At 47.1% G+C, this 14,347-nt stretch overlaps 1 protein-coding gene and 1 long non-coding RNA gene across 2 annotated transcripts; one reads left to right on the top strand and one right to left on the bottom strand.

The window, feature by feature from the left end:
- Window positions 1-1,483: 1,483 nt before the first annotated feature.
- On the bottom strand, window positions 1,484-6,693 carry LOC145503704 (uncharacterized). Its single transcript, XR_014051671.1, has 2 exons — window positions 5,642-6,693; window positions 1,484-4,371 (listed from the first exon to the last, which is right to left on the bottom strand). It is a non-coding gene; the product is annotated as an uncharacterized LOC145503704 (long non-coding RNA).
- Window positions 6,694-8,050: 1,357 nt separating this feature from the next.
- Window positions 8,051-13,786, top strand: RTL6 (retrotransposon Gag like 6). Its single transcript, XM_081483810.1, has 2 exons — window positions 8,051-8,357; window positions 8,575-13,786. Exon 2 carries the CDS (start codon window positions 8,896-8,898, stop codon window positions 9,613-9,615), a length of 720 nt encoding a protein of 239 aa, XP_081339936.1. The 5' UTR covers window positions 8,051-8,357; window positions 8,575-8,895; the 3' UTR covers window positions 9,616-13,786.
- The last annotated feature ends 561 nt before the right edge of the window (window positions 13,787-14,347 follow it).

Below are 14,347 nucleotides of genomic sequence, written 5' to 3'. Positions count from 1 at the left end.
AGACTCTTGAGAGTCCCTTGGACTGCAAGAAGATCCAACCAGTCCATCCTAAAGGAGATCAATCCTGGGTGTTCATTGGAAGGACTGATGTTGAAGCTGAAACTCCAGTACTTTGGCCACCTCATGCAAAGAGTTGACTCATTGGAAAAGACCCTGATATTGGGAAGGATTGGGGGCCGGAGGAGAAGGGGATGACAGAGGATGAGATGGCTGGATTGCATCACCGACTCGATGGACATGGGTTTGGGTAAACTCCGGGAGTTGGTGATGGACAGGGAGGCCTGGCGAGCTGCGATTCATGGGGTTGCAAAGAGTCAGACACAACTGAGCGACTGAACTGAACTGAACTGAAGACCCAACACAGTCAAATAAATAAAAATTTAAAATCAAACAAAAAACTCCTTTAAAAAGCATATAATTTAGTGGATTTTAGTATATTCACAAGGTTGTGCAATCATCAACATTGACTCCGGAACACTTTTATCAGCCCACAACAGAAATTCTGTCCCCATCATCAGTCACTGCTTTTTTTCTTCCCCTCAGACCCTGGAAACCAGGACTCTCCCCTGTCTCTCTGGGTTTGTGTACTGAGGACATTTCATATAAATAAAATCACACAGTATATAGCCCTTCTGTCTCACTTCTTCCGCTTATCATAATGCTTTCAAGGTTCATCAACATGGTGGCACGTATCAGTAGAGTCAGCCCTCTGCTTCCAAGGGTTCTGCATTTGTGGATTCAACCGTGGATCAAAAATATTTGGAAAAAAATGTCATAAAATTCCCCAAAGCAAATCTTTAATTCTGTATATGGTAGCTATTTAGATAGTGTTTACATTGTATCCGTGACTAGTTATATAACATTTATATGGCATTAGGTATTATAAGAATCTAGAGATGATTTAAAGTATATAGGAGGACGTGCATAGGTTATATACAAATACTATGCCATTTGGTATAAGGGACTTGAGCACCCACAGATTTTGGTATCAATGGGTCCTGGAACCAATCTTTCATGGCACTGAGGGACAAGAGTATTTCTCTCCATTTTATGACTGATGGATACTCCATTGTACTGTGATACCACATTTTGCTGATTCATTAATCAATCGGTGAACATGTGGGTTGGTTCTTTTTTTTTCTTTTATGAATAATGCTTCTGTGAACATTCATGTACAAGTGTTCATGGAGACACATGTTGACAATTATCTTGGGCATTATGCGTAATTGAAGAGTTATATAGAAACTCTATGTTTAACTCTTTGAGAACCTGTGAGACTGTTTCATAGTAGCTGCATTCCACATTCCCACCAGCAGTGTGTGAGAGTTCACTTTTTCCGCATCTTCACCAACGTTTGTTATTGTCTGTCTTTTAGATTATAGCAATACTCGGGTGTGTAGAGTGAGATCTCACTGTGGTTCTGATTTGCATTTTCTTAAAGAATAATGTTTTTTAAAAGGCTAATGATTTTTTTAAAAGGCTAATAATGTTTAGTATCTTGTCGTGGGTTTATGGACCCTTTCTTTAGAGAAATGTCTACTCAAATTTGTTGTTCTTGTTGTTGTTCAGTTGCTAAGTTGCGTCTGACTCTTTGTGACCCCACAGACTGCAGCATGCTAGGCTTACCTGTTCTTCACTATCTCTTGGAGTTTGCTCAAATTCATGTCCATTGGTCACTGATGCTATCTAACCATCTCATCCTCTGCCACCCCCTTCTCCTCCCTCCTTCAATCTTTCCCAGCATCAGGGTTTTTTCCAATGAGTTGGCTCTTCATGTCAGGTGGCCAAAGTATTGGAGTTTCAGCTTCAGTCCTTCCAAGGAATGTTCAGGGTTGATCTCCTTTAGGATGGACTGCTTGGATCTCCTTACAGTCCAAGGGACTCTCAAGAGTCTTCTCCAGCACCACAATCTGAAAGCACCAATTCTTTGGTGCTCAGCCTTCTTCAGGTTCTCACAGCAAGAATACTGGAGTGGTTCGCCATTCCCTCCACCAGTGAACCATATTTTGTCAGAACGCTCCACTATGACCTGTCCATCTTGGGTGGTCCTGCACAACGTGGCTCACAGCTTCATTGAGTTGTGCAAGCCCTATTGCCACTACAAGGCTGTGATCCATGGAAGGGCTATTCAAATACTTTTCCCATTAAAAAAAAAAAAAAACTGGGTTGTCTTTCTTATTATTGAGTTATGGGAATTCATTATATATTCTGGATTATTAGACTTTTATCAGATATATGATTTGCAAATATTTTCTCCCATTCTATGGGCTATCTTTTTACTTTTTTGCTAGTGTCTTTTGAAACACAAAAGTTTTAAGCTTTGGTAAAGTTCAATTTATCTACTTTTCTCCTTCTGTCAACTTCTACTTTGGTGTCATATCTAAGAAACTTCTTCTCAATCTACGCTCAGAAAGAAAACTCCCAAGTTTTCCTCTAAGAGCTTTATAATTTTAGCTCTTACATTTAGGTCTTTGATCCGGCTGGGTTAATTTTTGTATAAGTTGTGAGGTAGGAGGTCTAAATTCATTCTTTGCTATAAATACCCAGTCTCACAAAACACTATTCTTTGGTCATTACATTGTTTTAGCACCCTCTTTGATACATAATAAATTGGCTGTAAATGTTAGGATTTATATCTGATCTTTCAATTCTGTTCATTTGAACTATGCCAGATCATTAAATCTTGATTATTATAGTTTTATAGATAAATATCGATTTTTGAAAGCTCTGTGGTCAGGTGCATATATGTTCATAATTGTTGTCTTGAGGAATAGATCCTTTTATCATTACAAGATATGCTTTTTCTCTAGTAATAATTTTTTTTGTCTTAAAATTTGTTTTGTCTGATGTTTGTATAGCAATTCCAGTTCTCTTTTGGTTACTATGAATGGTATATCAGTTTTCATTCTTTTATTCAACTTGTTTGTGTCCTTGAATCTAAAGTGTATCTCTTGTGGATAATATCAAATTAGGTCATTTAAGACAATCCACTTTGCCAATCTTGACCTTTTATTGGAACATTTAATCCATTCACATTTAATGTATTTCTGATAATATAGGATTTATACCTGTCATTTTGTTGTTTGCTTTCTATATGCCCTATTTTTTGTTCCTCTATTCCTCCATTATCCCCTTCTTTCATATAAAATAGATATTTTCTACTATACTATTTTAATTCCCTTGTCATGTCTTTCACATAGTTTTTGAATTATATTCTTAATGCTTGCCCTGAGGATTACAATTAACACCCTAACTTATAAAAATCTAGTTTGGATTAGTACCAACTGAATTTAAATAGTTTTGAAAATGTTGCTCCTGAGAAACTCTTTCTCCTCCTGACCTCCTTTGCGCTATTACTATCATGCAAATTACATTTTTACTATATCGTACGCTCGTCAACATGATTTATAATTGTTGCTTCATGCAGTTGTCTTTCAAATAATACAGGAGAAAAAAAGTTACAAACAAAAATAAACTCATAGTCTTTTTTATCTACCTATGTTGGTATCTTTACTTGGGTTTGTTATCTTTCATGTGAATTCCAGTTACTGTCTAATGCCCTTTCATTTTAGTCTGAAGGATCTGTCTTTATTATTTTTGTAGGATGGGTCTGCTAGTGACGAATTCTCTTTAGTTTTATTTCCCTGAGAATGTCTTAATTCCCCCTACATTTTTGAAAGATAGTTTCATTGGGTATAGAATTCTTTGTCAATAAACTTTTTCTTTTAGCACTTTGAATCTCTTTTCCCATTGCCTTCTGGTTCCCATGGTTTCTGAAGAGAAACAAGCTGTTAAATATTTATTGATGACACCTTATATAAAGTCACTTTGTTCTCTCTGGCTGATTTTGAAGTTCTCTAACTTTCAAGAGTGTGATGATGATGTGTCTTGGTGGTTGTGTGTATCCTACTTGGAATTTGTTGAGCTTCTTGGAAGTGCAGATTGATGTATGTCATCAAATTCTGATACTATCCCAGCCAGGTGGAGTGAGGAACCTAGTTTTAGCTTGGCAGAGGTGGAAGTCTAGGCCCCTCACTCAGCCTTTGCTGGCATGAGTGGTGGTGGGGCCCCTGCTTTCTCTGGAGCATTTGGCTGAAGCAGAGTAGTTATTGTCTTCAAGTCTTCTGTCTTCACAGGCTGTCTGTTTTGTCTTCCTTTGGCTTGAGAGAGCAGGTTCTGCAGGAACTTTGTTTGTTTGTTTTTTGCCTGGCACTTCCAGATTGCTAGCTTCTTTAATTGTAAATCTGATTGTAAACTGTAAATAGAATACTCAAAGAGTCCACCACTGTGCCATTTCTTTGGTCTTGAGCAACAGAGAAAATCTGCCTTTTTCTCTCCACCTTTTTGACTTCTTTTTTAAGTTGTGCTTTGCTGAAAGAATAAAGAACAGTGAACCAACTCCATCTTCCCAGAAATGGAAATTAGCTGTATTTCTTTTTAAAAGGTACTTTATCCTAGCCACCTAATCTTGTTACATTTCTACCTCCCCCAACCTCCAATGTCTCTTCTTTTCACAAATGTTTTCCCATCATTATCCTCACTGAGGATCCTAAATATGCTTACTTAAAGTCTTTTTTTCCCCCTCTAGACTGTTCTATTATTTTAAATTCCTCTGGAGTTAATTCATATTATGATTACTGATTTTTGGTGGCTATTATTCTTATCATCAGATGTCTTCATGGACTTCAAAGTTTTGACTTTTAGGCTCAATTTCAGGTAAGAGAGTGTCTTTCATTTTCATTCCCTCTTTGTGTACCCAACCCTTTTCCTTCTGAGGCTCCCCCGTCTCCCTGGTCTGGCAGTTTGAGGCCACTCCGATGATACCTGGTCTGCAGTACAGAAATGTGTTTTATATTGGTGGTTCACAATTTCTGCCCCTCTTGGGTCTACTTGTCAATCAAGGGTCATGAAAGTCATGATATTGGCTGTTCTCCCTAGCTCCAGGGCCATAGTTTCATAGAAGGTGTTGCCCCATGAAATGGCTGAAGTAGATATTTCAGACTCCCCTTTGACAGAGGGGTAATCCCTCTCTCCCCTTGAGTCAAATAGTAACATTGGCTGTTACCAGCTTTGTGTCCCCATCATGCCTTGGGATTCAGAGCCCAGCTGGCCCATGGCTTTGTTAATTCTCAGCAGTTTGTGTTTCTGGACTACGGTGGAGTTTAGATTGCCTTTGAGCCCGGCTAGATCCTCTCAATACTTTTGTTGTATAGTTTATTGTCATTCTGTGTTTGTGATAGAGAGCAGTATCTCAGAGCATGAGTCATAGTATTCTCTGAATCTGAAGTCAAATGCTCTGCTTGTTTGTCTTATTTTAATATTTATTTTCATTTTATTTAGCTCTATTTTATGCAGTGCCACTTTATGTCCTATTTGAAAATAGGTGAAATACAAATAAATGATATATTCCTTAGAGTTCGTGTTTTGTCATTTCTTAAATCAAGGTGCACCTTATTTTCAATGCACCTGAGAATTTAAGATGGATGGTATCAGCCACACCTGGAAGTATAGCAGACACTTCACTCATATGCACAGCATCCTGTAACCTGGGGAGGTGCAACCCAGGCACTGAGGGCAGAAAAACTGGTGGGGGGTGGTAAAGGGGCACAGGATAATTATTTCTGCATTTGAAATCACTGACCTCAGTCAGGATGAACGCTGCTCCTGCCTCCATGTGATGTGGGAGAGATGACAGAAGCAGTTTAAGGAAACACTGTGTCCTTTCTTTCTCCCCTTACTTTATGTCCTAGACATTTTCAGCTGGTCACAAAAATGCACCTTTTGTCACCTTGGGGTAACAGTTGTGGGCACAGCTAGACTATTCTTACTGAGTATGGACACCATCATGTCCCAATTCCCATTTTATAGAAGCATAAACTGTAAAGATATGAATGAAGCTGACTTTGCCCCAGGTCTGCCAAAGCATGCAAGTGGCTGCCAGTTGTTCAGCCTCCTTGAAGACGGTGTCATCGAAAGACTGGCATGGTGGGTGTCTTTTCTCTCCATCTATGCTCCAGCCTTGAACTGACCATTAAGAATCAGCTCAGTGCTCAACATTCAAAAAACTAAGACCGTGACATCTGGTCCCATCACTTCACGGCAAATAGATGGGGAAACGATGGAAACAGTGACAGCTTTATTTTCTTGGGCCCCAAAATCACTGCAGATGGTGACTCCAGCCATGAAATTAAAAGACGCTTGCTTCTTGGAAGAAAAGCCATGACCAACCTAGACAGCACATTAAAAAGCAGAGACATTACTTTGCCAACAAAGTCCCTCTAGTCAAAGCTATGGTTTTTCCAGTAGTCATGTATGGATCTGAGAGTTGGACCATTAAAAAGGCTGAGGGCCGAAGAATTGATGTTTTTGAGCTGTGGTGTTGGAAAAGCCTCTTGAGAGTCCCTGGACAGCAAGGAGATCAAGCCAGTCAATTCTCAAGGAAATCAGTCCTGAATATTCACTGGAAGGACTCATGCTGAAGCTGAAGCTCCAATACTTCAGTGACGTGATGTGGGAAGAGCCAACTCATTGGAGAAGACCCTGATGCTGGGAAAGATTGAAGGCAGGAGGAGAAGGGGACGACAGAGGATGAGATGGTTGGATGGCATCACCGACTCAATGGACATAACTTTGAGCAAACTCCAGGAGATGTTGAAAGACAGGGAAGCCTAGCATGCTGTAGTCCATGGGGTCACAAAGAGTGGGACACAACTGAGTGACTGAACAACAACAGTGAGGTCACATAGGAAAAGCATACATCGTGTGTGCCAAGGTGCTTCAGTCGTGTCTGACTCTTTTTGACCCCATTGACTGTAACCTGCTAGGCTCCTCTGTCCATAGGATTCTCCAGGTAAGAACACTGGAGTGGGTTGCCATGTACTCCTCCAGGGGATCTTCCCAACTCAAGAGATGGAATCTCTTATGTCTCCTGCATTGGCAGGCGTGTTCTTTATCACTAGTTCTATCTGGGAAGCCCCAAAGGCATCCAGTGAAGTGAGTCAAATAGCCCATCCACTTTGGCCCAGTATTGTCTCTCCTTGACAATTACCCTGGTGAAGCTGGCAGAGGAAATGGCTGGGGTTTACATACAAGCGTGGTTTATAAAACTTCCACATGGAAAACAAGATAGAGAACTCTCAAAAGTTTAGTTCAGTTCAGTTCAATTCAGTCGCTCAGTCGTGTCCGACTCTTTGCGGCCCCATGAATTGCAGCACGCCAGGCCTTTTTGTCCATCACCAACTCCCGGAGTCTACCCAAACCCATGTCCATCAAGTCAGTGATGCCATCCAACCATCTCATCCTCTGTCGTCTCCTTCTCCTCCTGCCCCCAAGCCTATTAAATAAACTGGGTACATGGTTTCATTGGAAGATGGGCAGTTATTGAAAACTATGCTTTTTAATGAAAAGTGCTCAAAATTCAGTGTGCTAGTAAGGTTGCAAAACAGTTCAAAAGACACAACAATCACTAATATGTTATAATATACTACATTTTATAAAATGACCTGATGGAACTACAAAAATATTACTATTTTTTCTCTCAGGTGGAGGGACTCAGAGAGATATAAACTTTTTCAAAAGACTTCTTTGATATCAAAATTTTCTACAACGGATCTATACTACACTGAATTTGCTTGAAGTTAGTACAAAATGAAAAGCAAGTACAAATTTGTCCAACAGTGCTCTTTCATCACTCCAAAAACAGCAGGCCACTTTTTTATATAAAAGTCAACAAGACAATGTATTTCATTGGTGTATATCATTTACTTTTTACCTGGCTACACTTTAGGAACAATAAATTCATCAAAACTCTTGGCTGAACTAAAAAATATACATACATGAAAAGCAAGCTTCATTTAAAAGAATAAATACAACCTATGCACACACAGCTTTACTAGCAGTCTTAGGTAGAACTTCAAAGAAAGAAGACACCGCTCCTAACAACAAAACGTCAGTAGCCACACTCATCACTGATTGGCAGCAAGGGAAAGGCACGGCGCCTTTGCGTCACTTCCGGGGCGGGGCCTCGGCCGCGCGGGAGCTGGTGTTCCCCATGGCAACCAGCGGGGACAGCGCTAGGCCCGCCTGCCGCCCACACCTCCGCGGTGCCGGCACCCCGCCCGCGCCGCGACCCGCCCTGGGCCACGACCCGGGCCTCGGTCCCAGCCCGGCTCGTGCTCCCTCCAGAAGCTGCCCGCGCCCGCCTCCCGCCGCCGCCTCGACCTGACCTGACCGGGAAGCAGTTCCTGCGGGCCGCCGCCGCCGTGACTCATCGGCCAGCCCGCATCCCGGCGATCGGGCCATCTTGGTGGCGGCCGGCCCGGGCAGACGGAGCCGCGGAGGAAACGGCGGAGACCCAGGTAGGCGCCCGCCGCCCGCCCTCGGCCCCCCGGCGCCGCCGCCTCGAGAGCTTCTTCCCTTTGTTCTGCCCCATGTGGGCGCCGGTCCTCGGGCGGGGATAGGGGGGCGCCCGCCTTGCCGCCCGCCGTTTTCCCCTCCCACGCCGCCTCCCTCCCTTCGAACCCCCTTTCCGCAGTCGAAACCTTTTTTTTTTTAAACCGTGTTTTCATCCTTCAGGGCCCTGCAGCCCGCTGTGGCCTTGTGAGGGCGGCGATTCAGGAGCGACATCCGGAGCTCGGGATCCGCGAGGGCCTGCACCCCCTGCCTGGCCCGGGGCTGTGCGCATCTCTGGGTCCATCTGCCCTGCCCTCTTGTTGGGTCTTCTCGGCCATGCTTGAGTCTTGAACCCCCTCCCTTAACCCAATTGCTCTCTGGGTCTACCCAATTTTAGCATTACAGGTGCTCAGGTTCTGGTTACCCAGATCCAACGCCAACCCCCCGTCAGCACCACCTTCTCCACTTTCGTCCGTCTCAGCCTTTGACTGACCTCTGGCCAACATGGTCCAACCCCAGACCTCAAAAGCTGAAACCCCAGCCTCTGCAGCTTCTACTAGTGCCCCCATGGACGACGTCATCGACACCCTGACCTCGCTGCGCCTCACCAACTCGGCGCTCAGGCGCGAGGCCTCGACCCTTCGCGCAGAGAAGGCCAACCTCACCAACATGCTGGAGAGCGTGATGGCGGAGCTGACCCTGTTGCGCACCCGGGCTCGGATTCCCGGAGCGCTGCAGATCACCCCACCCATCTCGGCCATTACCTCCAATGGGACCCGGCCGATGACCACGCCTCCGACCTCGCTGCCCGAGCCCTTTTCCGGAGACCCCGGCCAGCTGGCGGGCTTCTTGATGCAGATGGACAGATTCATGATCTTCCAGGCCTCCCGCTTCCCCGGGGAGGCCGAACGAGTGGCGTTCCTGGTGTCCCGGCTCACCGGGGAGGCCGAGAAGTGGGCGATCCCTCACATGCAACCCGACAGCCCCTTACGAAACAACTATCAGGGATTCCTGGCCGAGTTGCGGAGAACCTACAAGTCTCCCCTGCGGCACGCCCGGCGGGCACAGATCAGAAAAACTTCCGCCTCCAATCGAGCCATGCGGGAACGGCAGACCCTCTGCCGCCAGCTGGCCGCCACCGGCACAGCACCCTGCCCGGTGCACCCAGCCTCCAATGGGACCAGTCCAGCCCCGGCCCTGCCCACCCGAGCTCGGAACCTTTAGAAATCGGCCATCATTCTGGTCGCATCTGCAGCCATCCAGGTAGCATACCCCCTTTGCTGCATAGAAGAAATGTCCATACCACAGCATCACTTTGTTTGAAGACGTCCCTTCCTGCTTCTGCAGACCTGCTCCATGAGGACATCTCCTGTGATCACTCCGGGGCACCCTGTGACCCACCTTGCTTCCTGGTATCACTTGCTCGCTTGGGACCTCAACTGCATGTTTCCCTTCTCTTGCTTGCAATTCCAGCTCTCCTGGTGGCCTCAGCTCTGCTGCTTGGTCACACTCACTCGCAATACTTGGGACCATTTGGGCTGACATTTTCCCCAGCCTGACCAGGTTCATGGATGCAGCTCCTTCACCTTCTGCAGGCCCCAGGGCAGTTCCCCACCTGGTCTCCCTGTTCTCAGTGATGAGCTTGCTGTGCCAAAAAGATGCCACTTTGGCCAGGCAGGTGGCTTGACCTGGAGAGGGGAATCTGGAGTCCTGCCAGCCCCTCCAGGGCTCAGTGTGGCAGGTAGGGGCCTCATCTTTGCTGTCAGTGTCTAAGTGATCATGGCCGGGAGTGTGTTTCCAGGGTTCTCGGGGCCAGCTTCACTCTGCACAGGAGTAGGCAGTCCATGTGCCCCATTGCTGCCCCTGGGAAGACGGATAGTGTAGCCTTAGGGGAGCACCCCCCAGAGGCCACCCCCTCCCCCCCACCCCGCTCAGTGCCTGGCTTTAGCTGCCAGTGTTCTAATAGCACCAGGATTGGGGGTAATCTGGAACTTGCCTGCTCAGAAGGTCAGTGCAGCTGCGATCACTGGGCAGTTCCACATATGTGTCCATCCGTGCCTGAGGCCCCCCAGCAGGCTGAGGGGTGGGTTTTAGAGGCTCACTCTGCTGCCCTGAACCCCTGTGGGAGTCAGTGATGATGTGTAGATCCCTCTCCTCTGTGCCCCCTGCACATGGAGGTGGGCATGTCTGGCCTGAGACCTGTTCCCTTCTCCAAGCAGGGGCATGCGGCCTTCACCTCAGCTCCTGGAGCTGCACACACGGTCTCTAGGTCTCCAAAGCCTTGGTAGCATGCCCTCCCCAGGTCTGGGCCGTCTATCAGACATCCAGCCTCAGTCCCAGAAAACCTGGACTCAGGGCTGGAGCCCCAGCTCCCCTGGATACATCACAGAGCCCGTAAGGCGAGGGGGTGTCTGCCTGTCTGGCCCCAGCCGGGGCCATGCTGGCATTTGCAAAGGAAAAGAGCAGCCGGCTGCCCAGGTCCTAAGGTGTGACAGTGCCGGGCTGGCGCTCAGGTCCTGATTCTGAGAGACAGAGCCACGCCTCCGAGGGGTGGGTGGCCTTGTGCTTTCTCCCAGGGACGCCCAGAGTCACTTTCTAAACGAGGCTTGGCCAGGCCCTTTGAACTAGGTTGCTCCTTCCATATTCGATAGCAATGACGCCCTCCCCCCAGGCTGTGAGGAAATGGGCCATCCTTCCCTGGGTTTATCGGTCCCGGCCTGACTGCAGGAGGATAACCTCTGTTCCCCCCCCTACAAGCCTGCATCTTGGGACCTCCAGAGGTTGTCTCCTAGGACCCAGGCCCTCCTTCTGAGCGATTTGATGATGCTGGGGAGAGTGACTGTGTTCCTGAAAGTCCACTGCCTGCAAGGTCAAGGTGGTTCGGTGGCTGCTGAGGTTCATGGACCACTGCTGCCCCCTCATCATAAACTCTGTTAGCCCAATTGCCCTGCTGAACCACTGCCTGAACACAGGCTTCAGACCCCCCTAGATTCCAGTCAAACTGTTCAGGCGGGACCATGGTGCTCATTAAGCATGAAGGGGGCAGAGAGACACACGGGGGGGCACTCTTCAGGGGGATGTGGGCCCTCTGGTGGGGGGGTGCACAGTCCATTTGCACTTCCTGCTCTCCTGCCTGCCTGCCAAGTAGAGGTGCCCACAGCTGAAGGGGTACTGTGACACCCACGGGAGAGGGGGCCTGCAGAGCTAGCTGACACGTTGAAGGTTTCTGCGTGGCCCGGGCCAGCCAAGGCAGGAGACCCAGCCCAGGAGCAGGGCACGAACTGCTTGCCAACCTCAGGGTCTGCCCAGGTGGTGTTTAGAAGTCCTACCACGTTTGCATCTGCACCTTGTTTCAGCCGCTGCACCTCACCAGGCCAGAGCCGCCAGGCCGAGGCCAGCCCTCTGCATGTGGGTCCTCGTGCCCAGCCGTGCCTGCTGCCCCAGCTTTGCTTGGCTTGGTGATTTGGCTGGGTTTTGCCCGTTGGTGCTCACAGTTACAGGTTGGGGACTGGTGCTGTTGGACGACCATGACCTTCTTGATTGCCTCCTGCGGCCTCGGAAGCCAGAGTGGATGTGAGGCTCGGGGTTGGATTTGGAAGTAACCCCCACAGTGGGAGCCCCTGGTGGCTCTTGGGGAAGACACCCTTGTCCCCAGCTGGAGAGGAGGACACCCACGCTCCGTGCAGCCCAGAGCAAGAACACGTGGCTGAGAGGCTCAAGCTGGAGAAGGCAGCGGCGGAGGAGAGCTGCTCTGTACATATTTGGGGGTTGTAATTTCTCTAAAAGAACAGATGTTGATTTATAAAAGGGACAGGCAGTTAGTAGTGTTAAACCGTGCACGTGAGGGAAGGTTTTATGCTTTTCATGGTGTTCACGTTACTTGGACTATGACTGTTCCTTGGTCTCCACGGTGCCCCATCTGGTAAGGAAGCTTCATGGCGTAGCAGGGCATCATTCGAGATCAGAGTTAGAAGGGGTGACCTTTGGCCTGCTGTATTGTGTGACCTTGGGATTAACTTAATGTCCTAGAGCATTTCGGTGACTTCTGGGAAAAAACCAAGACCCGTGTCCCTGGTCCCAGGTGAGTATGTAATGAATGAGTCATGACACAGAGCCCACAAGTGCCGCGTGAAGATGCAGGTAAGACTTTTCTGATGCGCATGCTGTCAAGAGGGATAGAGCCACCTGCTGGACCACGATTTGGGCCTTAGGAGAATGAACAGATGTGGGGAGAGCCGGGCAAGTACTTAGATTACTTTAAGGGAGCAGCCCTGTGAGTGTGTAAGAGCACACACGCCCCGACCAGCTTCCAGGGCTGGAGTTTGGCCGGGAAAAGGGAGGGAACTTAGCAGAGGTCCTGTCCATCTTGCAGCCAGAGCAGGAAGCCTGGATCTCCTCTGCTTGAGAAGCCTTACGTTAGGGACTTAGAGATAAAGACACAGCCGGACTTTGGAGAAGGCAAAGAAAGTGTGGCCGAGTCGGGAGAGGGTTGGGGTTTAGGAAAATCCCATCACCCACTGCGGATGGGCAGAGCTGATGACTCCGGTGTAGTCGTGGGGGCCCCGTGTGGAGTGGCGGTGGGCATGGCACAGACGCGGTAGATGAGGTGGGGTACTGCTAGCCCCTCACTGCAGCATCACTAACTCCTTTTCATAAGTAACCGCGTACTAGTTCTTTTCATTATCAAAGTCAACTTATACATTATAGAAATTATGGAAAGTAGAGTAGAAAGATGTACAATTGTTAACATTTCGGTGTTTCTCCTTCCAGTCACCCCTCACCCCAATCATGGTTTCTCTGCTTTTTGTTCTAACATTGTGATGCTACCTTCTGTAATACAGTACTGTGTAGCTGTTCTCGCTTATGTCACAGGCATCTTTCTCCTTTCATTTTGAAATGGCTGTCTACCCCGCCATCAGGCAGTGCCAATGGTTGATCACCAATGCTTTTACTGATTTTTCACCATTGGAAATCGATGACTATCTTTGTGCATAAAGCTTCCCCCAATTCAAGTTATTTCCTTAGGATAGATCCTCAGAGGTGGGATGATGGAATTAAAGAATATGAAAACCTTCAGAGCTCTGATTATGTATTGACAGACGGTTTCCAGAAATGTTTGTGTCCATTTACACGGCCACCAGCAAGGATAAATGTGCCCATTTACCATCTTGCCAGCACTGAGTGTTCTCACCTGGTTAAATATTTGCTAATCTGCTCATGGGAAAATAGCATTGTATTTTAGTTTGCATTTCTTTTTTTTAAATTTCTGGCAAACTAGAACATCTTTTCACGTTAAGCAGTTGTATTTCTTTTTTGCGTTGTGTCCTCTGCTCTTACCTACTAGGGTTTGATAGATTTGTATGAGCTCGTTACATATTAAAGATACTAACCCGTTGCGTGTCGTCCTCGCTGTACGTGTTTGCGGCTTTTTATTACTGAAATTTTAATCTGATACATAGCCAGTCCGTCTCTTCACTGGGCCCTGTGCCCACCAGACTAACACAATGCAGACGCATATATTTGTCCCTTTTGTTCATGGCTGTATCACTGCACCTGTAACAGTGTGTCAGGACACACAGTAGGTATGCCATAAATGTTTGTGGGACTGTTACATGGATGGATGTACCGAGTGCTGGGACCCCACCAAAGCACTTACAGACCCAGGACTGCTCACAGGCCTTTTGGCCCCAGAATCCCTTCACACCATTCAAAATCCTTTAGGACCCCAGAGAGCTTTTAATGTAGGCTTTGTTTACCAGTATTTACCATATCGCAAATTAAGATGGAGAATGTTTCTAAATGCTATTTAGAAGATAAACTCATTACCTGACAACATAAGCAGCATATTTTAAAGAAAACTGTTTTCTTAAAAAAGGGAAAGTTTTCACTAAATTCTTCCATAGTTTTGCAAATGTCTTTCATGTCTGGCTTAATAGAAGGCAGCTGGGGCCTCAAA

The sequence above is a fragment of the Giraffa tippelskirchi genome, chromosome 4, assembly GCF_054371585.1.
Source record: "Giraffa tippelskirchi isolate mGirTip1 chromosome 4, T2T-mGirTip1v1.2.pri, whole genome shotgun sequence".
NCBI classification, from domain to species: domain Eukaryota; kingdom Metazoa; phylum Chordata; class Mammalia; order Artiodactyla; family Giraffidae; genus Giraffa; species Giraffa tippelskirchi.
This window is presented reverse-complemented; position numbering and strand designations above follow the sequence as displayed.

Excerpts from the sequence above, each read along its gene's own strand:
- RTL6 (XM_081483810.1), top strand. The coding sequence starts at position 8,896 with ATGGTCCAACCCCAGACCTCAAAAGCTGAAACCCCAGCCTCTGCAGCT.